Genomic DNA, 24,813 nt, shown 5'->3' with positions numbered 1-24,813 from the left:
AAGTTCTGCTGCTCCCCTGTGGCTCCCGTGCTGTGGCCACTCCTGAGCATCCCAATTCCTCCCCATCCCCAGAGTGCTGTACCTGGCCTTGGTTATCACTGAGTTAAACCTGCAGTGCCACAAACCCAGCAGGGACAGGAGGGCTGGGGTGTTGGGGTGTTCACTTGAGCAGTGGAGCTGTCACAGCTTTAGGGAACTTTGTGGCAGCCAAGCTGGGTCCAAGGGATGTGAGAGGCTCCCCCAGGGCTGCCACTCGCTCCAGCCTTTGGGTGCAGCCAAAATACAACAACAAAATCAGGAATAATCACATGTGTCCTCATGGCAATAAAGTAGAGAGGGGAAATCACAGCTATTTTTAGCTGTGAGCAGCCTGGTTTCCTTAAAATGCATGTCCCAGATTTTTATATCTTTTCCGCACCTCCGAGGCCACTTCCCAAAAAAACAAAAGTCCTGACAGGAAAAGGAATTGGGGCCTCCTTGGGACCTCTGCCCCCTCTGCAGCAGCTGGGGGACAGCAGGGATGCCAGGGAGCATCAGGGATGTCAGGGCTGGCTCCAGGCTGTTGGCTGAGGGCACTGATCTCCAGGCTGAGTCAGAACCCAGATTTTGGATTTAGAAAGTTTTTATTCTGTTCTGGTCAGCTCAATCTGTAAAAAAAATACAGGTTAATTTTAAGATTTTTTTTTTAAAAAGGAACTTTTGAAATCCAGCAGAATTTTGCTCCAGAAGATCTTTTGACCTCGCCCTGCAAAAAATACACAAAAACGAAATGTTTTGGCAGAAACTGTTTTATCTTGAAGTTGCAAGTTTTTGCTTTGTTAATTATCAAGCTGCTGCTTGGGATTTTTATGAAATTTGCTGTTTGCCAGAGCAATGAGCACAGACCACAAAACTGAGTCTTTGAGGAGTGCTCTGCCCCGGCCCTGGGCTGCCCCAGGCAGTGACCACGCAGGGTTTGGGGACTCCTCTTCCTGTATTTGATCCACAAGATGCCAGGAATTGGTGACTCCAGCTGTGCCTACAGATGTGTCAGTCCTTAGGCTTGCAGAAGGGACTGAGTTTAGGGAATTTGTGCAATCCAAAGAGAGGATTAACTCCTAATCCAATGGATGACATCAGGCCTGGGCAGGAGCCACAAATAACCTGGGAGTGCATCAGTGGGGGTGTGTCCCTGTGGGTGTCCCTGCTCTGCCACCCTGCAGTGCCCTGTGGGCTCTGGTGCCACTGGGACCAGAGCTGCTGGGGACAAGGGACAGAGCACAGTCCCTGCAGGAGCAGCTCTTGGCCATGTCCCCCTTTTGCTCAAACCTTCCATGGGATTGTGCCCCTTGTGCTGGTACAGGCTGGGGGCTCTGTCCAGCCTGGAAGTGCCCAGGCAGGGAGGAGAGGATGAGGATGGGCTGGGGGCTCTGTCCAGCCTGGAAGTGCCCAGGCAGGGAGGAGAGGATGAGGATGGGCTGGGGGCTCTGTCCAGCCTGGAAGTGCCCAGGCAGGGAGGAGAGGACGGGCTGGGCTCCTGGAGCTGCTGGGATGAGGCTGGGAGGGCTCGGGGCTGACCCTGCCCCGTCCCCCTGCGCTGGGCTCTGCGGCCAGGGCAGCTGAGCAGCAGCTCCGTGGGGCTGCTGGGGGGAAAGGCAGCGCTTTGGAAACTTTGGGAAGGGGGTTCCACCCCGTTCATTGCAGAAGGAGGGATCCAGCAGGGATCTGCCATCCCCCCTTATCTGCTATCACTTGAGCCGGCGCTGGGAGGGGCAGCGGGATCGGGCCCCCGAGCCAGCCCCTATCTCCCCTCTGCCAGGCACCTTTCACTCAGCCCCTGGTGCTGCACAGCCAGGCCCGACCCTCGGGGAGCTTCAGGAGGACAAAAACCCCCAGTCCCAGGCCCCAGCAGGCTGATAAGGCTGATAAGGCTGGGCTGCAGAGCCCGGGGGGCTGAGGAGGAGCTCAGGCCTTAAACAGGGGAGAACTGCGGGGCTGTGCTCTAGGGCTGACCCAGGAACAGAAAGCACCGGGATCACGCTGGTTCCACACCAGGATCACACCAGTGTCACACCAGGATCACACACTGGTTCCACACCAGTGTCACACCAGGATCACACACTGGTTCCACACCAGGATCACACCAGTGTCACACTAGAGTCACACACTGGCTCCACATCAGTATCACACCAGTATCACACAATGGTTCCACACCAGGATCACACCAGTATCACACACTGGTTCCACACCAGGATCACACCAGTGTCACACTAGTGTCACACACTGGTTCCACACCAGGATCACACCAGGATCACACACTGGTTCCACACCAGGATCACACCAGTATCACACACTGGTTCCACACCAGTGTCACACCAGGATCGTGCTGATGGCTCACCAGGATCACACTGATTCCACCCCAATACCACACAAGCATCGTACCATACACACTTGTTCCACCCCAGTATCACACTGGTTCCACACCAGTGTTACACCAGTGTCATACCAGTATCACACCCGTATCACACCAGTCCCACACTCCCCTGCAGGCACCGTTTTGGGGCAGCTGCTGCTCTTTGGCTGCCGGGGGCTGCCGGAGCGTGGGAGCAGCGAGCAGGGCGAGGGGGCTGAGCTCATTTCCTTCCTGTGCTCCGGGGCTCTTTGGCCTCTGTTTGCCCCAGCCCGGCTTGGCCCAGCCCGCTGACACCCCCGGGGGCTGAGCTCGGCTTTCAGCCGCTTTTTCTCACCCTGCCGAGCAGCGAACACGGGCAGATCTCACCTGCAAACCCCTCGGGGCCGCTCGAGAGGCGAGAGGCGCTCGCACCTGCCCGGCCCTGGGGGCGCAGCATCCCCGGCTGCAGCTCCCGTGTGACCCCCAGATTTCCCGGCCGTGTGCCAGGGGCAGGTTTTATATCTCCCGTGTTCCTCCCTCCCACATGGCTGCACGGCCCCGCGGCTGTCCCCTGTCCCCAGCCGGGGCTGTCCCTCTGTCCCTCTCCCGGCTCTGTCACCACCCAGGCAGGGAGGGCTCACAGGAGGGAATGGGCACGGATGAGAATATCCCGGGCAGGTTCTAAACCTGCGGGTGTTTGACAGCCCTGGCCCGTGGCTGGGGACACGGGGACAAGCGAGGGGACACTCCCTTCCACCCGGGAGCCCTGGGGGTGCCCCTTCCTCTGGGGGTGCCCCTTCCTCTGCTCCTCCTGCTCCTGACCCCTGAGCTCACCTGAGCTGGGCTGGCAGGTGACAGACACTGTGACAGTGTGGCACTAACACTGTGACAGTGCGACAGTGTGGCAGTGTGGCACTGTAACAGTGTGACACTGTAACACTGACAGTGTGACTGTGACACTGTGACACTGACACTGTGATTCTGTGGCACTGTGACAGTGTGACAGTGTGACAGTGACACTGTGGCAGTGGCAGTGTGGCAGTCCCGCCCAGCGGAAGGCCGGCAGTGCTGCTGCTGTCCCTCACAATGGGGACAGATGCAGGAGGAAGTGATTTGTCTGCCCAGGACAGGGACACTCGCAGATGTCCCACTTCCCCAGCTGACAGCGTCACCACTGAGCACAGCTCTGGCCGCCAACTCCTTCCTGCTTCAACAGCACAGCTTTTTCTTTTCATTTTTTTTTCTTTTTCTTTCTTTTTCTTTTTATTTATTTTTCTTCTCCCCTCTCCTCTCTAAGGTGCAATTTATGATTCATTTAAAGTGTCCTGCCAGGACATTTCAGCTGCTGAGTGATCTCCATTCTGTGGCTGTGCATGGAGCACAGAGGCAGCAATGGGGTTTATTTTGTTAAAGCTAAAAAAAATTAATAAAAAAAGAGCAAGATGCAAAGTACAGCTGTGAGGAGGTGACAAGGACACAATGCTTGGCAGCCGAGCTGTTCTCAACCCTTGTGAATGGAGGTGTCTGTGCATTTCCCTTCACACTTAAAATAGAAATATATGAATTGTCACTGGCTGTTTGTACCAGAGCACCTGCCTGGTCCCAGCTCTGCAAACTCCATCTGCTCCTCTCCCTGCATCCAGCAGCCTGGGCCAGGGGCAGGGTGGGGAGGGAGCTGGGGAGCACAAGCCATGGGTGGGTTTGGAGTTGAAGCTCTGGAATTGTTCATCAGAGGCTGATCCTGCTCTGGAGGCAGTGGGAGAACCCAAAGTCCTGGCCCAGGGACAGGAGGGACAGGCCAGGGCTGTGATGTGGGACATCTGAATTTCTCCTGCTGTGCTTTCCTTGTCTGACAGAGCTCAGGGGCAGCAGGGCAGGGCTGAGCTCCCCGGGGTCCAGCAGGGGCTGGTGGCAGATGCCAGGGACGTGCAGGACATGACTCAGTTCCTGCCAGGCCGGGCTGGCAGCGTGTCCTGCTCTGTGCCAGCTGTGCTCAGCACCAGCCTGGGCACCTTGGCTGCTTCCCAGCCCCAGGAAGTGGCAGCAGAAATGCAAAAACCCCAACCCCAACCATCCTCCAACACACAGAGCGAGGCTTCCAACCAGAACTGGCTCCTCTGGTGTTTGCTGTGAGCTCCCCCAGGAAAACCCTGGGGTTTGGAGGGGCCACGGGGATGCTGCTGTGGCAGGGCCACCAGGAGCTGGGGACACCTCGTGCAGCCCTGGCTGTGGCCTCTGTGGGTGAGGGCACGGCAGGGACAGCCCCAGCTGCCCACGGGGACACTGCAGAGGCTGAGCTGTCCCTCAGGCAGCCCCTTGTCCTCCTGCAGTGACACTGGTGGCAGTGCTCAGCTCCTGCCATCACCACAGGAGCCTGACTCACCCCACCATGGCTCCTCTGAGAGGGCAGGGGTGGGAGCTGGGGTAATTAAAGCCTTCATGCTGATTGCACCAGTAAAGAGACTTTAGAAGGAACTAACACATTGCCAGGTTATTTAATTCCAATAAATCATTTTAAAATATTCAGCTGTTATTTACATTAAGGCAACATTTGATGCCTCTAGGGGGAAGCGTAGAGGTGATTCAATATTTGTTATACATTAGTTGAGCAGACTTAGGTGAGTAAATTCACTTTAATGGGGTTTTTTTGGTCTAATAATATTAAGCCTAAAAGAGAATGAAGGAGGGGTTTGCTGGAGAATTCTGAGCTGTGAAAATCTGTTGGTTCCTCACTGTCTGACCCTGTTTTATGGAGCTAAGGAAGAGCTTGTGAGACTCCTCATACCTGGATCTGGTGACATTCATTAATTTATTTTTTAAGCATGTGCTTAACTTGTGTTGACTTAAGGGCAATACAGGCAGGGTCCCACCAAATAAGTGTATGAAGGTAATTAATGAACAGCTCTAGGACATCAGGCTGTTCTCAGTTTCACCTTGGGCTCTTCTCCCTGCCCACAGCAGTGACCACCAGCTGGACAGAGAGATGGTGGGAGGGCTTTGCCATGCAAATTCTGGGGAAATGAAGAGCTATGAAGAGCTAATCTGAGCAGGGCAGTTGTTCCCTGTGAAAAACCATCTCCACCTCTATGCTGGGCCTCCAGCCCTCCCCACTGCTCAGCTCTGGCTCTTGCAGGCCAGGATGTTTTCACATCTTCCCTCAGGAGATGCAAAAACGCACGTGCCATGGTCCCTCTGCAGCTCTGCTGGGAGGAGCCAGCAGCTCGAAAATAAACAGGACACCAGGACAGCCACTGGGACACCAAGTGGCTTCTTGACTGGTCTTGTAAACCTTCAAGCCAAGCCTTATCTTAGCAGAAGAGTTCAGGAGAAGAGCAGATGGAAGGAACCTTATTTGGGGCCAAGTGTTGCCAGCAAGAGGCAGCTCTGAATGTCACCAGCCTGGGACCTCAGCATGGCCAAGGTGGCTCCTCCTGTTCCTGAGCACACAAACCCCTCCATTCCTTCAGTGTCTGCTTCTAAACAATGGCCCTTTGGCATTTCCCAGTCTCACCATGGTAGTTTTTGGGAGGGAGCACCTGGAGAGATCCTCCAAGCAGGGCAAGCCCGAGGCAGAGCTGCAGAGTTCCCTTTCCACTGCAGGGCTGAGAGAGCAGCAGCTCCTGGTGCCTCTGCAGCACTGACTGAGCTTGGCCAGGGCTGCAGCTCAAGACTCAGACTTTGCCAAGAGATTGGGTTTCTGTCAACTTCTCAAATCTCAATGATTTCAGGTCCCACAAGCCCAGACCAGCTCCAGCTTCTGAAAACTTCATGTGGGGTCTCAAAGCAACAGGCTTGGCCTCACTGATGCCCTGTTTGAGAACTTCTCATCTTCTAAGTATTGGAACATATTAATAATGAGAGAAAAATGCAGGAGAAGCCCCTCAGTGGTTGGATCTACCCTTCAGACACCAACCCATGGGCTGTGTCCACAATTCAGCAGCACCCAAATGTGGCTGCTGCTCCTGCATCCTCCCAGCCAGCCCAGCCTGAAGGAGCTGAGGGCTCCCCCAGCCCCTCTTTGACCCCCACTGTCCCCTCATCCTTGCAGAGGAGCAGGAGCTCACTCACACAGTGATTCACAGGCACAGCTGCAGTTCTGTGGGAATAAAACCCTCCCCTGCCTCACGGCCGGAAGAAAATCAGAACAAACGTTCTTCGGGAAGGAGGAGCAGGGCAGCCCAGCCAGAGTAAACAAGGGTGAAGAGAGAAGGGTGTGGGAAGGAGGGGATGTGTGGCAGCCAGCAGACTCTGCCTGGCTGTGGAGAGGACAGGAATGGGTTTCTCATGTTGGCTTCTGGCACCTGCAGGTTCTTCCTATCTCCAGACAGGGATCTGACGGATGCTTTGATTCTGGCAGCTGCTCTGGTTGCTCCCAAACCAGACTTTTGACTTTTGCTGCTTCAGGTTCCAGCTCTGCTTGTGTCTCTGAGCATCTGAGGGCTGGAGAGGCTATGAAAAGACTCAGTGGCATGAGGAAGGTGTGGGGCAGCCCCAGGCTCAGCACTGCACCAACCTGTCCCTGGGCCACAGCAGAGCTTCTTCATAACCCACATGGGATTGCAAAGTGGAGCTGGGCACCAGCATTGCCCAGCTGGACGGGGTCAGCCCAGGAAGTGCCCAGCAGCTGCCCCAGCGTGCGCAGCAGTGGCTGCTCAGAGCCAGAGGGCATCAGGGAGCCTCCCTGTCCTGCCCTGCTGGCAGGTGGTGGTTTAGGATCACGCAATGATAAAGCTTTTTTTAAGCCTCCAAGTCCCTTCCCTCCCCTTGCAGGGGGTTTGTGGGCTGGGGCAGTGCTGGCGCCTCTCAGGAATAGTAAATGAGTCACCTCCCCAAACCACGGTGTGTGGGTGGAGACACAGGTGAGAGGTTTTGCCCCTCGGGCGATCAGAGAGGTGAGGCCCCCTCGTGGGTGTGGTTTTTGTCTCATTAACCAAAACACGGATGCCTTTACCTGCAGGAAGTCGCCAGTGCCCGTTTATGTAACGTTTGCTGTGGTTTTGTCCCGGGGCTGCAGGTACAACAGCCTGGTGACCGGCAAGCGGGCGAGGGGACTCATCGCAGTGCTGTGGCTGCTGTCCTTTGGGATTGGACTGACCCCTCTGATGGGCTGGAATAAAGCCATGAGTGGCTGTCCCAACGCCACCAACGAGACAGGCACAGAGCCCCAGGGCTGCTTCATCTCGTGCCTCTTTGAGAACGTGGTGACCATGAGCTACATGGTCTACTTCAACTTCTTTGGCTGTGTGCTGCTCCCGCTCGTCATCATGCTGGGGATCTACGTCAAGATATTCATGGTGGCCTGCAAGCAGCTGCACCAGATCGAGCTGATGGGCAACTCCAGGACCACCCTGCAGAAGGAGGTGCACGCAGCCAAGTCTCTGGCCATCATCGTGGGCCTCTTTGCCTTCTGCTGGCTGCCCCTGCACATCCTGAACTGCATCACGCACTTCCACGAGGGCTTCTCCAGCTCCAAGCCCGAGTGGGTGATGTACGTGGCCATCATCCTGTCCCACGCCAACTCCGTCATCAACCCCATCATCTACGCCTACAGGATCCGGGATTTCCGCTGCACCTTCCGCAAGATCCTCTCCAAGATCCTCTGCAAGGCCCAGGAGCTCCCCAAGTGTCCCTCGGAGCACAACCAGCACCTGACTGCCATCAACATCAGCTCCCCCGCGGCCTCGGTGACCGTGTGAGCCCGGCCCTGCTGCCCTGGCACTGCCCTGGCACTGCCCTGCCCTGCCAGCAGGGCTCAGACATGACCACTATGGACCCGTGCAGCTCTGGTTTTATTTTTATTTTTATTTTTGTAATTAATGTCGTGCCTGGCAGAGGAGTGACCTGAGCGGGGACACTGAGTGCAGCTCGCCCTCCTCTGTAGCCCCTGGGGCTGTGATCCCCTTGTGTTTCCTTTCCAGGTGTTTCCTTTCCAGGCTGGACACTGACTGGGGAAGACTCACCTGCTGGGGGGGTGTTTCCCCAATTGTGCTGCTCATGTCAAGTCATAGGATCTTTATTTTAATTATTATTATTATTATTATTTTTTAATATTTGGATTCATTTAGGAGTAATAATTTTGTGTCTGTTTTTTGAGTTGTTCTCCAAGTTCATACTTGACAGCACTTTGGTAATACCCTAATTATTCCATCAATTGTTTGATGCAGCTTGTATTCTCTGATGGGAAAAAGTCTTACTTAGCCCAGTTGCTGGTGTGAAACTGAATCTGTGTTCCAGGCACTCAGGGGAGGGACTGTGAGGATGGGAAAACCAGGTCAGGACTGGCCAGCCCAGCATGGAAGCCCCATTTGGTGAAAGATTTGAGAAAAGACTTGACCAAGGTTTTAGTGCAGAGGTTTCACTGCCTTGAAATCACCTTGGCTCACAGGGCTGTGCAGCCCAGGTTTGCTTCCAGATCTGTTTGCAGCTATCAAAGTGAGGAGGCAGAAGTGCCCCAATGGTCTGAACCAGAGCCACCAAGGCCAGTGTCACTCTGCCTTGGGGACATGAGCTCCACAATTGGGTTTTTGCTCTGCCAGCCTTGCAGAGCTTCCACAAGTGCAGGTTTTAGCTGTGAGAGGTGGATGCTGCAGCTCCCTGACTCCTAAGGCTTGGTCTGGCTGGGACACCCCTGCAGCCCTGAAGCCCCCAGAAGCTGTGAATGCTTTATTGTCCCCCCAATAGTAATTTTCATATTTCTATCCGTGAAAAATTGTACTTGAATCACACAGAAATCAACTCTATATTTTTTAACATTCTGTTGCACTAAAAGGGGGGTACAAGACCCCAAGAGTTTAACTTCTCTGGCATATGTAATGACAAATACAGTGTAAAATCAATTGAAAAGCTGAAGAACTCTTGTTCCTGCAGCATCTCCTGTGCCAGCTGGCAAGAGCTGCAGGCAGCAGCTGCAGGAATGACTCTGGGCCCACCACTCACAGGGAGTGCTGGATTTCACTGCCACTGGAGCAGCTCAGCCCCAGAGCTGGGTGAAATCACCAGAGAGCTCTGAATGGCTTTGCAGTGTTTATACAATGCCCAAGTTTAGCTACAGCTCAGTGTCTCAGATCTCAGCACGAGCCTGAGCAGCTCCAGTCCCTGTCCCAGGTGCTTCTCCTTTACCAGCCCCACTCAGCTTTGCTGCACCTGCCTTGGCCAGGGCCCAGCTCAGCCAGGGCCACCTCCTGCCATCTGGGCAGGGCCTGCCTCCCTCCTCCCTCCATCCCTTCCCTCCTGTGTTATCTTTGGCCCTGTTCCTCCTGTTAATCAGGCCTGGAAAGCAGCAGGGTTTCACCTGCAGCCCTGGCAGTGTTGCCAAGTGGTTGCAAGCCACATTTATCCTCACAACAAAGGATGGAATCTCTGCCTTTGGCTGCCTGAAACAGACCCAAACTCTCACAGCAGCAGCAGAGTGAAACTCTCAGTGCTGTAATACCCAGAGAGAAGGTGCCAGAACATTTGTGCACATGTGAGAGCTTCCAGTGCAGCTCAGCATCCTCCAGTGCCCCCTTCCCATGAACCAGAATTCCTGCAGGTGCATTGGAGCATCCTTAGTCCAGCTGTGCCTTTGGGCTGTCAGGCATTAACTCTGGCCCAGGCCATGGTCACTGGGCACAGGAAATGCCTTTGTGGATCTGAGCCAAACATATTTCAAGGCAAAATAAAAATAGGACACCTCCTTTGCCCTCCTCAATAAAAAGCTCATTTCTCATAAAAATGTGAAGCAAAAGCAGCAGAGGAACTTTCTGTGGCCAGTGCAGCTGTGGCCATTGAGCTGTCCCTGCTCTGCTGTACATGGATGGATGTGTTCTCCTCATGTTGCTGAGATTCTGTATTTGCAGAAACTGTTATTTTCATCCCAAATGCTTCATTTACCACCCACAGCACCTGGCTCAGCCTGTGCCCCATTCTTACTGGTGCTTGATGCAGCAGGAGAGGCCACACTGCCCTCAGGGAGCACAGAGCATGGACAGGGAATCCCAGCTGGCTCCCAGGGAAGCTCAGTGTGTCTGAAAATGTTTGATTTAAAGCACAGCAACCACGTTGATGCTTCCAAAGAACCTGTTCCAGTGGAGGCACAGGGCTGTCACCAGTCCCAGGGTGCTGAGAGGTCCCTGCCCTACTCCCTGGACCAGGTTTGACACTGAAAAATCAGAAATTGCTCTGAGCTGCCACCTGCAAAGAGCCACAGCAGCTCTTTAATCTGTGCATTGCTGAGAGCTGCAGGACTGTTTGCATCCTCACATCACAATCATTACAGATTAGCTCAAACATCTTCAGAAATCCCAAAACCAGCATAAATAAATAAAACTGAAGTCAACACAGGCCTAATTAATTAATTTATCTGTGCCAGGCTGCTAATTAATGTCACACTTGGCTGCAGCACAGGAAGAAATCTACCAGCCTCAATGAGCATTTGACAGCCTTGTAGATATTAAAAATGCCAGTTACACAGCCAGGAGTGGTCCAAATTCTTCCTCCTTCATCCTTCATCCTCTTCCTCAGCCAGGAGGATGTTTGAGAGCTGCTCCTCAGACACAGCCAGCTCCTGGCAGGCTCCCAAGGCCTGGCTGAGGTAGACAGCCAGGATGTGTTTGCACTGCAAAGTCAAGAGCAGGAGCAAGGCTGGGGTGCCAGGCTCAGGAGCCCATCCTGGCCCAAATGTGTTCAGTGAAGTGCTCAGCCCCCAGGAACGTGGCTCCCTCCTGGCACAGGTGGGGCTCAGTGTCCCCAGCTCTGCCACCACCAGGACAGTGCCATGCAGGGAGCTGGCACACAGCTCCTGGCACCCTCCCCACCACTGCTCACCACCAAAAGCCCTCCCTGCACCCAGCACCCAAAATCTGGGGCTGCCAGAGGCCACACAGTGGCCAGGCTCAGCCTGCATGGCAGCTCCACGCGTGTCTGGGGGAAATTTGGGGTTCAAGGGGCAGAGCAGAGCCTTGTCCCTCCCCATGGCAGCCCCAGGCTGAGGCACAGAACTCACCAGAAGGCTCTCACTCTTCTGCAACACAGAAAACCCAAAGGCAGGGCAGGTGCAGAAGTGGCAGGAGCTGTAGCAGGTGTAGAGTTTGCCTGAGCTGCCAAGGACCTGAAACAGAGGCAGAGGAGGAGTCAGGGCCAGGATTCGCTTTAATTTCTCTGACTCAGGCTGGGTGTGCACTGCCCCAGCACTGAGGGGAGATGTCACAGCACAGAAGTGTCCCCAAGCACTGCAGTGACCCACCCAAGCCTGAAGCTCCTCAGGCCTCTCAGGGTCTCTCCAAGCTCCTCTCCCTGCAGGTGAGGGTGTCCTGCAGCTGTGCCTGCAGCAGCTCCCAGCCCCAGGCACCAGGAGAGGGGTGGTGGCACCACTCCCTGAGCTCCCATCCAGTGCCAGCCCCTCCTGTGAGCTCCCTCCCAGCCCTGGCAGGCTCACAGGTGGAAATGACAGAGACTCTTGTCACAAGTGTGACCCCAGGGCCACCACAGGCCTGGGGACAAGAGAGAGCAGCACTGAGCCCTTGCAGGGAGGCCTCTCCTTTCCCAGCCACTGAAGGCTGTTCTGCTCTCAGAACCAGCTGCAGCTACTGGAATCCAGATCTGCCTGAATAAACAAAGCTGAGGTCTCCAGAGAAGCCTCCCTGCTCCATCTCTGCTTTGGGAACAGCACTGCCTGCTTTTCCCACATGCTGTTCCCTGCAAGGCTGGTACTGAGGCACCAAGCTCAGCAAACAGGTGAAAAAAGCTTTATTTTCCAGCATGGAGCATTCTGTCAGCTGCTGGAGCTGACTGCAGGGTATAGGAAAGCCAGCCTGTGAATCATTAGTGCTCTTTTGGTCTCCTCAAGACTGGAAAATTGCTTTTAGGAAACGACTTTAAGGGCTCAACCTATGGGAAGGGAAGAATCTGCAGGAGCAGAACACACTTGCACAGGGCCCAGGGCTCTGAGGGTACATCCCAGCTCTCTCCCATCCCAGCTCTCTCCATCTGGCTGGGTTTGTGGCACACACACCCCCAAATCCAAAGATAAACCCAAAAAGTGCAAAGGCAGAGGAGCCCTGCAGAGTGCTGCTCCCCTCCAGAACATCCCTGGCATCCCAAGCCCCTCCAGGGGAACATTGTCCCTCCCTGTCCAAAGCTGCACTGCCATGGGGAGCCCTCCCCTGTCCCCTGGAGCTGCCCCTGCCCCCTCTGCCCAACAGGGAGCACCCAGAAGTTCAGGCTCTCCCACAGAAATGCCAATGCCTCAAAGTCCCCCTCACTCCCAGCAGATCCAGGACATAAAACTCACATTCCCATTTCAGGGTAAATCTCTTTTTTTTTTTCTTTTTCAGTCTGGCCTTTACCCTGGGTCCTCCTTTTACTGCAGGCTGAGTTTGTTTCACTTGTGATAAGTTTGTTTCCCTTTGATTGCTTTTTCCAAGATGAAGGATTCTGATGGTGCCTTCCCTTCAGAAGTATTTTCCTTTGGGGAGGGGGGAGCCACAGACAGACACTGCCACATTTGGGCTGAGCCCAGCATTCCCAGTCCTGACCTACATGGCAAGAACACAGTCTCTGCCTAAGAAAGCAGAATCTAAAATCCAAAGACTGGGAGAAGAAGGTGCCTCTGCTCCTGGCCAGCTGCAGCCCTGCCAAGCACTGGGGTGCTCCCCTGGCCCTGAGCTGAGATTCCCTTCTGCTGTCCTCATCCCTGGGCCTCAGGGAGGAAAAATCCCCTGGAGGTGTCCCTGCCAGTGTGGGGGCACAGGAGGCTCAGCTGAGGCACCAGCACAGGGACAGACAGACAGACAGACAGCACCACAGCCTGTGCCAGGGCCTGCTGCTCAAACCCTTCACTGTGGGACATCTGCCACACAGTTCTGGGAAATGGATGAAAAAAGACAAAATAAAAAAGAAATGAAAGTGCAGGATGTGAGCAGTGCAGGATGTGAGCAGTGCAGGATGTGAGCAGTGCAGGTGCCAGCTGGCAGGGCTGAAGCTCTGCCCTCCTTCACTGCCACAGCTCAGCATCTCTGCCACTTGGGCAGAGCTCAAGGGAGCCCCAAATGCTGCCAGGCCAACCCTGCCACAGCCAGCACAGCCCCAGCACAGCCAGACCCACCATGCCTGCAGCAGGCAGGATTTACCCCTGAGCTGAGCAGGGCAGGTGTCATCCAAGCTCTCCTGGGATGATTTCAGCTCTGAGGCACCCAGCCAGGGACACTCATCAGTGCTACTCCTGTTAAACAGAAGGGCATTAAGGGACACATCACAGCTCTCATTTGACTGAGGGCTCCTTCTTCTCCCATCTCAGCTCCTCAGGGCAGGGGCTGCCCACACTACAGGGCCTGTCTGAGCAGAGCCTTCCTGCCCTGAAGCAGGACCTGAGATGTGCTGGCTGATAGGAGATTATCAGCAGCTCAGATTTGGCTGTAATGACCCACAGGAGTTTCACAACAGAACCAGCCCCGGCCTCAAAGAGCTCTCCAGAGGCAGCTGCAAGTGGAAGCAGCACCTCACATTCCAGCTGAACCACATCTGGTGCAGATGGCAGGGCTGACTTTGTGGGGGATAATTAGCAGGGATGATTGTGCAGTGCCCAGGCAGCCAGGGATGCCCCTCTCTCCAGGAGCATGGCTGGGGGACATTCCCACACATTCCCACACATTCCCACACATTCCCACACAGGAATGAAGAGCCAGTGGCTGCAGTGCTGTGTCCCACCCAGGGCTGGGTTTCTGTGACCCCAGATGTGTTCCTGTCACTGCTCCAGCCCCAGGGTAGACTCTGCTCTTTGTTTCTGCATCTCAGACAGCTGTGATGAGGGAGAATTTCACAATGGCACCAACCTCACACCCCCCGAGAAAATATCTCTTCAGATTCCTCTGTTAATGAACTCATCAGCGTGGCCTTAATCAGCAATCAAGCTCCTCAGCAGAGGAATGCAGCTGCAGGCACACAGGAATCTCCTTCCTGGAGCTTTGTCCTGCATTAACTCCCTGACCCTCCTGGCCAGGGGTTCCTTCTCCACAGGGAAACCAGAGGCTCCCTCTCCCTGCAGAGGCAGGAGAGCAGTTCTGACACTTGTTCCTTTTCAGTGTGCACCAAGTGAGCCCTTTATTAATATCAGATTAATAATTGATGCCCAGCAAAGCTCTGCCTTAGCCTGCAGGGCCTGACAAAGGGAATGTGACCATTCTCTGCCCATGGCATTTTCAGACAAGCAACAGTGAAAAAGGGAAAGCCTTTGAGCATTCAGTTAATCAGGATGGCAGCTGCTGTCTAAGGGTGCTGGAAGCTTCCTAGACTTTACCAAACATCCACAGGCAAGCCCTCAGCTGCAATCCAAGGCTGTTCTTGAGCCCTGGTTATGATTCATGTCCCTCTGGAGGGGCTGTGTCCTCTCCATGGCGCCAGAAGTGATAAAGGCTCCATGTGCAAACCAAGCAGGGCAAGCTCTGAACACGTGGGAAGGGCTTGTGCCAGCACCAGGCCTGACTTCACAGCCCTTTTCTCACCCTACAGGACCCCAGAACACCTCCAGGGGAGGAGAAAAGGTCCTTTGCAGAGGGGATACTTGGAAATGTTCCTCTTGGAACATTTGGGTGCTGCAGCACTGAGCAAAGACATTTCCCTTTCTGTGGTGGGTGAAAGCACAGAACCAGGCCCAGTCCTGGAGGGGCTGTGCCAGCTGAGGGGTTGGGAGTGCTGAGGAGAAGGAATTGGTGCTTTTTGACCAAAATCTTTGGGACACAGAGTCCCAGTGCTCAGCCAGGGCACAGCCATGGGCTGGATGCAGCTGGTCAATGGCTCACAGCATGGACAGGTTGTCCCAAAAGAGATGCCACCAGTGCTGGGGATCCACAGAACAAGGAACTGTGCACAGTACAGGAAGGTGAGAATGAAATACCAATGGCTCCTCGCCTCACCCCCACCCTGTGCTGTAACTGATCTCAGGGCTGAGGTGAGTTCCTCTCCCCAAAATGCCATTTCATGGGGAGGCTTCTGTGATTCACAGCCTTGGCTACCCTGAACCAGAGTGAAACCCAGGGGTTTGGGCAGCACTGCTCCCCCACAGGCAGCAGGGATCTCCTGCCAAGCAGAGGTCATGACAGGAAAGAAGCAGAGTGAAGGCAGATAATGATGAGTTGTGTACAACTGGTCAAGAGGAAGAACTTCCTCTGCTGGATAGGATGGGAGCAATAAAGCAAAATTAGCAATCCCTGGAAAACTTCCTCCTGACTGTGATGCCCACAAACACATAAATTGTCTCTGGCTGGCTGGGAGCCACAGAGAAAATGGTTCTGAACTGTGCTGCTCTAATTCCAGCCCGTGGCTGCTGCTCTCCAGGGTCACCTCAGGAGTTTGTAAAACACTGGTGTCCTCCCTGTGTTTATCCATGCTCTGCAAGTCAGGAAAACACTGTCTCAGATGCCAGCTGGAAACCATCAGAAAGGAAGAGCAAAGAGAAGCCTGTACCTGGTAGAGAATCCTTCCACTGGGGGACCTGAGCCGGGTGACAGAACGCTGATCCACCAAATCCAGAGCTGGGACTGCAGATGGGCCAAAAATGAACTTCAGCCTGGAAGAGAAGGTGTCTCTAGTTAGGTCACAGCACAAAGGGAGACCCCCAGGCTCAGCTCAGGGCACAGAGGCAGCCCTGAAGGAGCCCATTGTAAAAGTAAGACACTTTTCCTTGGTGCAGCCACTGGAAATGTCCCAGGAGCACAAAAGAACAACCAGGAATTTTAGTGGAGCACACAGAGCCAGACTTGGGGTGTTCAGGGCAAAAGGGGCTCTGGGACACCTCAACTCTACAGCCAGGCTGTGCTGGATGTGCTGCCCTAGACTCTCCCTCAATCTCTGCCCTGGATTGATCAGTTGGTCCTGAATCCCACCTCCAGGCATGGAGCACACATGGAGCTCCCTGGAGAAAGGGGAGTGCAAGGATGATCCAAAGCTCCTGGAGCAACAGGAACTGGGGCTCCTTCCTCATCCCCTGGAGATCAGTTCAAACCCTGGGGAATGAGTGAATCATTTTGTAGTGATCACATCTCCTCCACCACAGTCACAACTGACGGGTAAATTATCCTTTCTCTACCCACCAAACTGCATCAGGAGGAAGCTGGAGAACATCAGGGAATTACTCAAGACACTCCATGCACATGGAGACACCAGATAGCATCAGTTTTACATCTGTGACCCAGCTAGGAGCAGGGCTCAGAGACAGCCAAGTTATTCCACATAAACACCCAGGGGCAGCACGTGCCTGATGTCCCTCCACTCTCCCTAAAAACCTTTGTCCTTTCAGGGCTGCAGAGCATTTATGGATGAGGGAGTGCCTGGGATGGGGATCACTGCACATCCCAAAGGGGGATTTTGTCTCCTGCTGCTGCTGTGCAGGGCTATAGGATAAGGTGTGTGTTAAATATGGACATCTTGTGTTAAATATGGACATCTGCACCTTCAGCCCGTTGTCCAGACAGCTCATGGGCTCCAAAGTCACCCTAGACCAGTAAATCCAGCTGCTCTGAGTGTTTCCAAAGAGCTCAGGGGCAACTCAGATAACTTTACAGACCTTTCACCAGCTGAGAAAAATCTGTGTAGTCTAGATTGGTTCCAAGGGTAAACAAGAAGGAAATCAGCAGTGATGAAGAGATAGCACCAAACACGAGCAGGAGACCAAGAGAAAGGGGAAAGTTTCCAAGTGCAGGGAGGACAGGGCAAGGCAGAGCCCCAGCAAGGCTGAGTCAAGCTGACTGATAAGCAGCCAAGCAGACAGACAGATTCCAGGAAGACCAAAACTTGCACAAACTCAAGGCAAGAAGGGTTGGCTCCATCTGAGGAGGTGGGTGGGGAACATTTAACTAAGACATTCCTTCATGATTAGGTTTGGGACTATAAGGGGGCTGAGTTCAGTGAGTTTCAGGAACTCTTTTCAAATCTAGGGAATTCTTTTCTTGTGTATATAATTTGATCACTTCAACAGGAAATGCCCACAGGAAATTCAAGGACTTTGGAGATTTGGAAGAGATTGGGAAATTAAATCAGAATACTTCTGAGCTGCTGGATGCAGGGAATTGATGGAGATCTGGCTGCCAAGAGTTACCACCATTATTAAACTCAACAGGGAATTTCTCTTTTCTTTTCTGAGGAGAACAAAAGCTTTCAAATCTGATCCCACCTTTCAAAGGCCACTGTGGTCCCAGGAGAGGGAGGCAGCACACCTTTCACAGGTGGTGTGTCAGATAACTTTAACACAAAGGCACCAAGGCCTGGAGGGTTCCTGGTGATCTCATCCCCCAGCAGGCAGGAGCACAAGGTTAAAGATGAATCTGAAAAGTTTCTTCCACTGTGACAATGCCCCTTCTCCACCTTCAACACCAGCTGGTGAGGGCTGAAGTTGTGAAACTTGGATCTCTTAGGTCACTGCTGGGAATGATTAAAGCATTCACAGGGTGACAAAACTGACCTGAGACCGCCCCCAAACAGAAGAAAACTCTGAGTCTCCAAGTTAACATTTCCCTGGAGCAGGGTGATGCTCAGGACACCTCTCCCTCTCCACCACACGTGCCCATGACTCAAAGAGCAGGAGTGAGCTCAGGGTGCTCACAGGGGCAGGAAGGCAGAGGCATGAATCACCCTGGAACACAGCCCACTCCCACAGCAAACTCCTTCCAGAGCTGAGGCTGGGTCCAGAGCTCAGGTTAAATATCCTGGGTTTAAATTAGAGCAAGTCATCACAGGAGATGCAGTGATACAGAGATAATTTTGTGAATCTCTGGGAAAACAACGTTCAGAACCTTCATTTTCACTACCACCAAAACCACCAGGATTCCTGTGTTTCAGCAGCACTGGGAAAACCAGGATGAGAGCTGACCACCAAGTGCCCTTTGGCAGGACAGGGGCAGGAACTGGGGCAGAAGACACTCACCCCAGCAGCAGGTCATCAGGCACTGCAACAGAAAGAAAAGGAAACATGATTTTGCAGAATTTCACATCACAGGGGGGTCACTGTCCCCCCAAGGTACCCCCAGAGGTCACACAGGACTGCAGAGCTCTCAACACCCTCTCTAGCCACCAAAAAAGCAACAAGGAGCAGGGAAATGATCCAGGATGGCAGTGGTGAGGCACTTATCAAGCACAGCAATCACAACCACAGGGATTCATTTTAAAAAGAAAAGCAGAAGCCCAAATGTACTTTCTTTTATGACATCCTACTTTTAAAAGCACCCAATAAAAGGCAGGAGGCCTCAGCATCTTACTCTGTCACTTTAAGAAGCTGGTTAAAAAAATATATATATATTGTTTTCCCTGAAACTGTCCTGGCAGGAGCTGAGAACTCAGGCCTCACAACTTTAGAAATGTTGTTCTTTTCCCAGCACAGTCTTGCAGGGCGCCACTGGTTTATGGCTTTTACTGCAGCCCACTGAAACATTGTGTCTCCATTTATTGGAACTTCTCCTTAGGATGGAAAGTTAGACTCCAGCAAATTGTGTTTGTTGGAGCTGACAGCTCAGGCTCTGCTTGTCCACTCTGCTCTTTCTGTTATCACCCAGGGGACACCGTGTACTCTGCCTCCATATCCCACTGGAAGATCTGGATTTTTGACTTTAAAATAATTTTCTTCTGACAATTCAAAACACTCTCTATGACCTGCACTGTTGGTTTGAATTTTCCAGCTTTATTTGAATTTGATTCTGCAAAGGGATCAATCAGTTTGTCTCCACAGCCCTGTCCCAATGTGTGCTTTAGTACCACTCTGCTTTTGTAAGGATGTTTTTAAAGGGATGTGAACTTCTTTTTTTTGCTTAGTTTACAACAGGATTTGTAAAGCTCTTTTAAAAGCCACATGTAGATTTTGGATGTACTCTAACCTGACAGGAGCCACAGAACAAGTGTGCCAAAAAGCTGTCACTGGGGTCACTCTGACAGTTTAGACATGAAGTCTCTGCCCATTCCTCACTCCCACATAGTGCTCAAGACAGATTTATCTGAATTCTTATTTGTTTGGGTTTTGTGCAGTTAAAAATATTCCTTCAGCAGACCCTTTCCTTGGGAAAAGCCATTCTGTGCAGCTCATCCAGTAAACACAAACACTAATATTCTGTCAGCACAGATCCAGCAAAGGTAATTATTCTTAACTAGCTGCTGGAATTGGCCAGGATTTCAGTGCTGGCTGGTGCTCCTGGCACTGAAGCCCTGGGAAGTTGTTCCTGTCCCTGGGATCAGCAGCACACCCCCTCTGCCGGTCAGCCAGGACACGGCTTTGGGAAATTCCCCTTTCCAAGCCCAGTGCTGGGATTGGTGGATCTGTAGAACCAGCAGAGCAGAGGGCACAGCAGAATTCCTGCGGGGAGCATTAATTTATCATCCCTCAGGTGTGACCACGGGCACCAGGAGCTCTAAGAAGCAGCAGAACCCCCCATAAGTCTCATATTATGAAGAAAAGAGTCCAAAGTGGTGTGATTTTTGAATTTGACTTGGAGGAGGGGCTGCTCCTCATTATCTGTGCTTCTGTTGTCACAAAAAGGGACATCAAGGTCCCTGAGACAGCAGGGCCAGGTAGGAAAGGGGAGGCACAGGGCTCTCATCAGCGCTGCATGAGGTGCGGGCACTTCGTGATTAGAGTTCAAAAGAAAAAGTTTTTATTCTGCGTGTTTTCTAGCTTATATACTCTTAACAAAGCATAATTTTAAGTAATTACCTACATTACAATAACTTATATTATTCATTAGTGCAAAGTAATTAGTGTTAATATAATTACCAAAAGTTTTACAGAAATTTAATAAGGCACGTACACACATTTACTTACGCACGTAGTTTAGCTTACAGAAATTTTAATGTATCTTTTTATATCTGTTTTTATACTAACGGCTTTGTCTTCTTTTTTGTTATGGATATACTCGAAAATCATCAATTGTTATTCCTTCTATTAACTCAGCTTTGCCTGCAGGCCAGCTGTCAAGCGCGGGGTGTGACAGGCCCCGTGCCAGTGCCAGGGCCCAGCCTCTCCTGCTGGCATCCCCCACATACCCTGCGAGGTCTCCTGAAAAGCCTTTTTGATCTCTCTCAGGAGCTCTTCTGCCACTGCTGGCAAGGTGCTGCTGTCCATCCCACGGGCACGGGACCATCCCTGCAAACCAGACGGGACAGGAGACAGTGGGAAATCCTTGGGGCCACCATGGACACTGAGCATCAGGGGGGTTAGCGGGCACCCCAGCCCAACCAAGGAATGGCATCCTTTAAGATGTTTTAAAACAACTCCTAAGCTGTTTTTTTTACACGTTCTGAGAAGGGGATTCCCCACAGACACACGGGTGTCTCCGGGATGCCCCCACACAGGCAGGTCCCGTGGGAAGCACGGCTCGCTGCCCACAGGATGTTCCTCACGTTCCTGTGGACGAGCAGTGCTCGGTGCAGCCCCCGGCACCCTCCGCAGGTATTCACACACACGGACCAGGTCCCCTTCTGCCGCCCCGGCTCCCTCAGCCCTTCCCGGTGCTGCTCCCGCCCCTTCCCCATCCGTGTCCCCTGCTCCGTGTCCTGAGGAGCCCGGCATGGCCGGGGCGCTGCTCACCAGGGCGGGCAGAGCGGCGGGACCCGCTCCCGCCCCGCTCCCGGGGTTGTTCCCGATCCCGATCCCGATCCCGATCCCGCTCCAGTTCCCGGTCCCGCTCCGTGAGTGACGTCACGACACCGCCCTGTGCCCTTGTGACGTCACGCGCGGCGCGCGCGCTCTTAAAGGGCCCGCTGGGGATGGCGGCGGTGGCTGGCGCGCTGCCGCGGGCGCTGTCCCGGCTGTGCCCCCGGCGCTGCCCCGCCCTGCCCCGGCCCGCCTGGACAGGGGGACCCCGGGGACACTGCGGGGACAGCGGCACCGGCACCGCGGGGCGGGCGCGGCCGCGCTGGGCACGGCCGGCCGGCGCTGCGCTGGCCTTCCTGGGAGGTGAGAGGGGCGGCGGGCACGGGCGGCGCGGAACCGGCACCGGGCACCCACCGCGCTGTCCCCGCAGGGCTCTCCCTGTTCCCGCGGGACGCCGAGGAGGACGGCGAGGACGCCATCGTCCTGCTGCTGAAGAGAGCCAAGGTGAGGCGCGGGCACTGTGCGGACACTGTGCGGACACTGTGCGGGCTCTGCGGACACTGTGCGGGCACTGTGCGAGCGCTGTGCGGGCACTGTGCGGGCACTGCTGGTGTTGGGCGGGCGCTGTGCGGGCTCTGCGGACACTGTGCGGGCGCTGTGCTGGCTCTGCGGGCGCTGTGCGGGCGCTGCCGGCGCTGACCGGGCACTGCCGGCGCTGACCGGGCACTGTGCGGGCTCTGCGGGCGCTGCCGGCGCTGACCGGGCACTGTGCGGGCACTGTGCGGGCTCTGCGGGCACTGTGCGGGCACTGTGCGGGCTCTGCGGGCACTGTGCGGGCGCTGTGCTGGCTCTGCAGGCACTGTGCGGGCTCTGCGGGCAGTGTGCGGGCTCTGCGGGCGCTGCCGCCGCTGTGCGGGCTCTGCGGGCAGTGTGCGGGCACTGTGCCGGCGCTGCCCGGGCACTGACCGATCCCGCTGCCCCCGCAGCTCAGCACCATGAAGGGAGAGCTGGCCGAGGCCGAGCAGCTCCTGCATCAGGCCCTGCGGCGGGCGCACCAGCAGGAGAACAGGCAGGCCATCATCTACACCTACAGCATGGTGAGAGCCGGGCTCGGGGCACAGCGGGGCCCGAGGGAGAAGGAGAAGCGGCTGAGGCTCGTCTGCGTCGCCTCGGTGGAGCTTGAGCATTGTCTGTCTCTTCCAGATGGGGAACGTGGCTTACATGCAGGGACAGCTGGACAATGTGAGCAACTCTGCTTTTTTCCCAATGAATTTTTAGATGTTGACATCTTGTGCACGATGTCAAAGGTGTAGGGTGCTGGCACAAGCTGCAGACTCAGAGCTGTGGGGCAGAGATGTCCCAGTGCAAAGCAGAATGATCTAACAGAATGATCTAACTCAGGGCTGCAGTCCCATGAGCACACCAGGTTAAGAAAGATGCTCTCACAGGTAAATTTTCAGCTCCAACATGGTGGGCAGGAGAAGGAATACTTCTTTCTGTGAAATGCTGCAGTTGAGCACAGAGGTGGCTCCTCCAAGGAGAATCTGGGAAAGCCCTGAGCTCACAGACGGGGTGAAGGCCTGGCTGCTGCAGCAGTGCTCGAGGAGAAACTGAGAGGAGCCACTGGTTCAGTAGCACTGGGCTCTGCTCAGCCTTTCACTTCATGTTGCTCTTGGTGTAGTGTAAATGAAACGAGTTTGAGCCAGGTCCTCTATGTAGTTTGCCTCTGTTTTGTTTTAAATGCCATCATTTCTCAGTATCCTCTTCAAAATTCTTGTTTCAGGCAGAAAAGCTCTACAAAGCAACGATGAGCTATATGCTTGCAGGGGACACAAAGGAGGTATGTTCTGAGACAGGCTCCCAGTGGTGCCCTTCTCTTTACCTTATTTCTTGTGCTGTAATGCCTCTTACTGGAAATTGGCAATATTTAATGCAGGGCAGCACTGAAAGCAACAAGATGGGGATTTCTGAGGTCTAAACTCTCTGACAAAGTAATGTTTCTGTTGGGGAGGTACAAGAAGAGTAACTGTTGCATTGTGTGTCCTCCTGGCAGGATGACAACGCTGTCCTTGAGGTGTCCCTCAAGCTGGCCAGTATCTACGCTGCTCAGAAACAGTGAGTTCCCAGCTGGAGGTGTCACCACCTGCCTTCACCTCAGCCTTGCAGGGCTGCTGGGGTGGCCAAGCAGAGGCTCTTCAATGAGGGATCCTTCAGGAGTAGAAGGAGCTTTGCTTTGCACTTTGCAGGCACAAATTAGCTGTAGCTGGCTACCAGTTCTGCATCCTGACCTTAGAGGAGAAGATTGCCAAGCAGAAAGACTTGCCTGAGGATGTCTTATCAGGTGGGCAGCCTTGTCTGCCAAAGGTTTCTCATCTTTTCTCCATTTCCCTGTCCCTGATGTTGTTTCTCTATTCCTAAGCACCATCTTCTTGTCAATCCATTCTCTTCCCACTGCCTGAGTTTCCTGCTGTGGTAGGATGGGGGTTCATGCTGGATGCTGAGGCAGTGATCACCTCACTCCTCTCTGTTTGCAGCTGAAGAAAAGGCCAACACCCAGCTCCTGCTTGGGATGAGCCTGGACTCCTACGGCCGCTACCTCCTGAACATCAACAAGCTCCCAGCAGCACAGAAAATGTATGAGAAGGCTCTGCAGATATCAAATGATGTTCAGGGAGAGACTCATCCACAGGTGATTTGTACAGCAGTAGGGCTCCAGGGAAGGAAAGGCTGATCTGGAGGGAATGAGGCAGCCTTGGAGCAGCTCTGCTGCCATCAGACATCAGCACTGCCTGAGGCTGTTTTCCTGCCAGGAAGGACGAGCATGCAAACACAGAAATAACAGGACACCTCCTTACTGAACACTTCTCTGGGAAATACTGCAGTAACTTGTGTGGCAGGGGATGAATGTGGTGCTTCTGCTGCCCCAGAGTGCTCCACAAGCTTCCCTTTTCCCTCCTGGTGCAGAGTGTGGTGCTGCTGAGTGACCTGGCCACGGTGCTGGATGCTCAGGGATGCTACGAGGAGGCGCTGGCCTACAGCAGGAGGGCAGCACAGCTGGCAAGGGACACAGAGCACCCCGAGGAGCACATGGTGCTCAACAACCTGGCAGCAATCCTCATGCACAAAGGTCAGTGAATACATGCCCAGCCTGGCACTGAGCTGGTGCTGGCTGCAGAGAGTTGGATCTGTGTTGTAGGGTTGAACTACAGTGCTGGTTTGGGGTAATTAGTTGTAGTTTAAGCAGTAGGTCTGGCTTTGAATTGATTTCACAAACTGTCCCAAAATGTTGCCAGGGGATCTTGTTTCCCATGTCCTTTGTGTCCAGTAACTTTTCTAAAAGGACAGAAGAGATTTGTTTCTGTGAGATTTTAATGCTGAAGCAGCACCAGGTCCAATCATCACTGCTCTCTCCAGCTCTCAGAGTTGGCAACCTGTCAGGATGTTTTCTGAGCCTCCCTAGATCCTGGTGTCTTCCAGGCAGTCCTTGTCCTTTGCACGTGATCAGCATCAGGAGGGGGCTCTGAAAATGGGTGATGGAACTGGGTAACCAGGCCTCTTTTCCCTCTTTCTACAGAAGATTTCCTGCAAGCAAAACAAGTGTACAAAGAAGCTCTCAAGCAGGCACAGCAGAAGGGAGATGCTGCTTCTGTCCAGCATATCCAGGAGGAACTAGCCGAGCTGGCCAAGAGGAGGAAGGGCTCCAAATAAGTTTGGCCACAGAGTCCAACCTTGAGGTGACTGAAGGCAGCGAGGGTTGCTCACCACAGGCAGCCTGGGAGCAGCTTGGTGCAATTCTCCAGAGAAACAGCAATGGGGAGTTTCAGGACTGCTTAAGAGGAAGGGCTGCCACTGCCTAACAGCCCAAAATAAAGGTGTGAAATCTTAACTGTGTGAA

At 53.9% G+C, this 24,813-nt stretch overlaps 3 protein-coding genes across 4 annotated transcripts in view; 2 read left to right on the top strand and 1 right to left on the bottom strand.

The window, feature by feature from the left end:
• Positions 1-8,573, top strand: part of ADORA2B (adenosine A2b receptor) — a 13,650-nt gene extending 5,077 nt beyond the window's left edge. The window contains exon 2 of the mRNA XM_054647161.2: positions 7,386-8,573. Within this exon, the coding sequence (XP_054503136.2) occupies positions 7,386-8,067 (682 nt within the window). The 3' untranslated portion in view covers positions 8,068-8,573. The remainder of the gene's footprint in view (positions 1-7,385) is intronic.
• On the bottom strand, positions 624-21,058 carry ZSWIM7 (zinc finger SWIM-type containing 7). 2 transcript variants are annotated; one of them, XM_077188769.1, is made up of 6 exons: positions 20,913-21,058; positions 20,369-20,468; positions 18,267-18,288; positions 15,812-15,914; positions 11,355-11,459; positions 624-745 (listed from the first exon to the last, which is right to left on the bottom strand). In XM_077188769.1, the coding sequence occupies exons 2-6, from the start codon at positions 20,445-20,447 to the stop codon at positions 686-688; spliced, it is 369 nt and encodes a 122-aa protein (XP_077044884.1). In that variant the 5' UTR covers positions 20,448-20,468; positions 20,913-21,058; the 3' UTR covers positions 624-685. The 2 variants fall into 2 exon arrangements, with proteins under 2 accessions (XP_077044884.1, XP_054503137.1); XM_054647162.2 differs by lacking the exon at positions 624-745 and adding an exon at positions 10,695-10,967.
• Positions 21,038-24,813, top strand: TTC19 (tetratricopeptide repeat domain 19). Its single transcript, XM_054647053.2, has 10 exons — positions 21,038-21,281; positions 21,349-21,422; positions 21,905-22,015; positions 22,122-22,160; positions 22,702-22,758; positions 22,972-23,033; positions 23,165-23,259; positions 23,453-23,607; positions 23,883-24,045; positions 24,493-24,813. Exons 1-10 carry the CDS (start codon positions 21,092-21,094, stop codon positions 24,624-24,626), a joined length of 1,080 nt encoding a protein of 359 aa, XP_054503028.2. The 5' UTR covers positions 21,038-21,091; the 3' UTR covers positions 24,627-24,813.

Source organism: Agelaius phoeniceus, chromosome 20, assembly GCF_051311805.1.
Source record: "Agelaius phoeniceus isolate bAgePho1 chromosome 20, bAgePho1.hap1, whole genome shotgun sequence".
NCBI lineage: Eukaryota > Metazoa > Chordata > Aves > Passeriformes > Icteridae > Agelaius > Agelaius phoeniceus.
The sequence above is the reverse complement of the archived record's forward strand: the minus strand, read 5'-3'. Positions and strand labels throughout refer to the sequence as shown.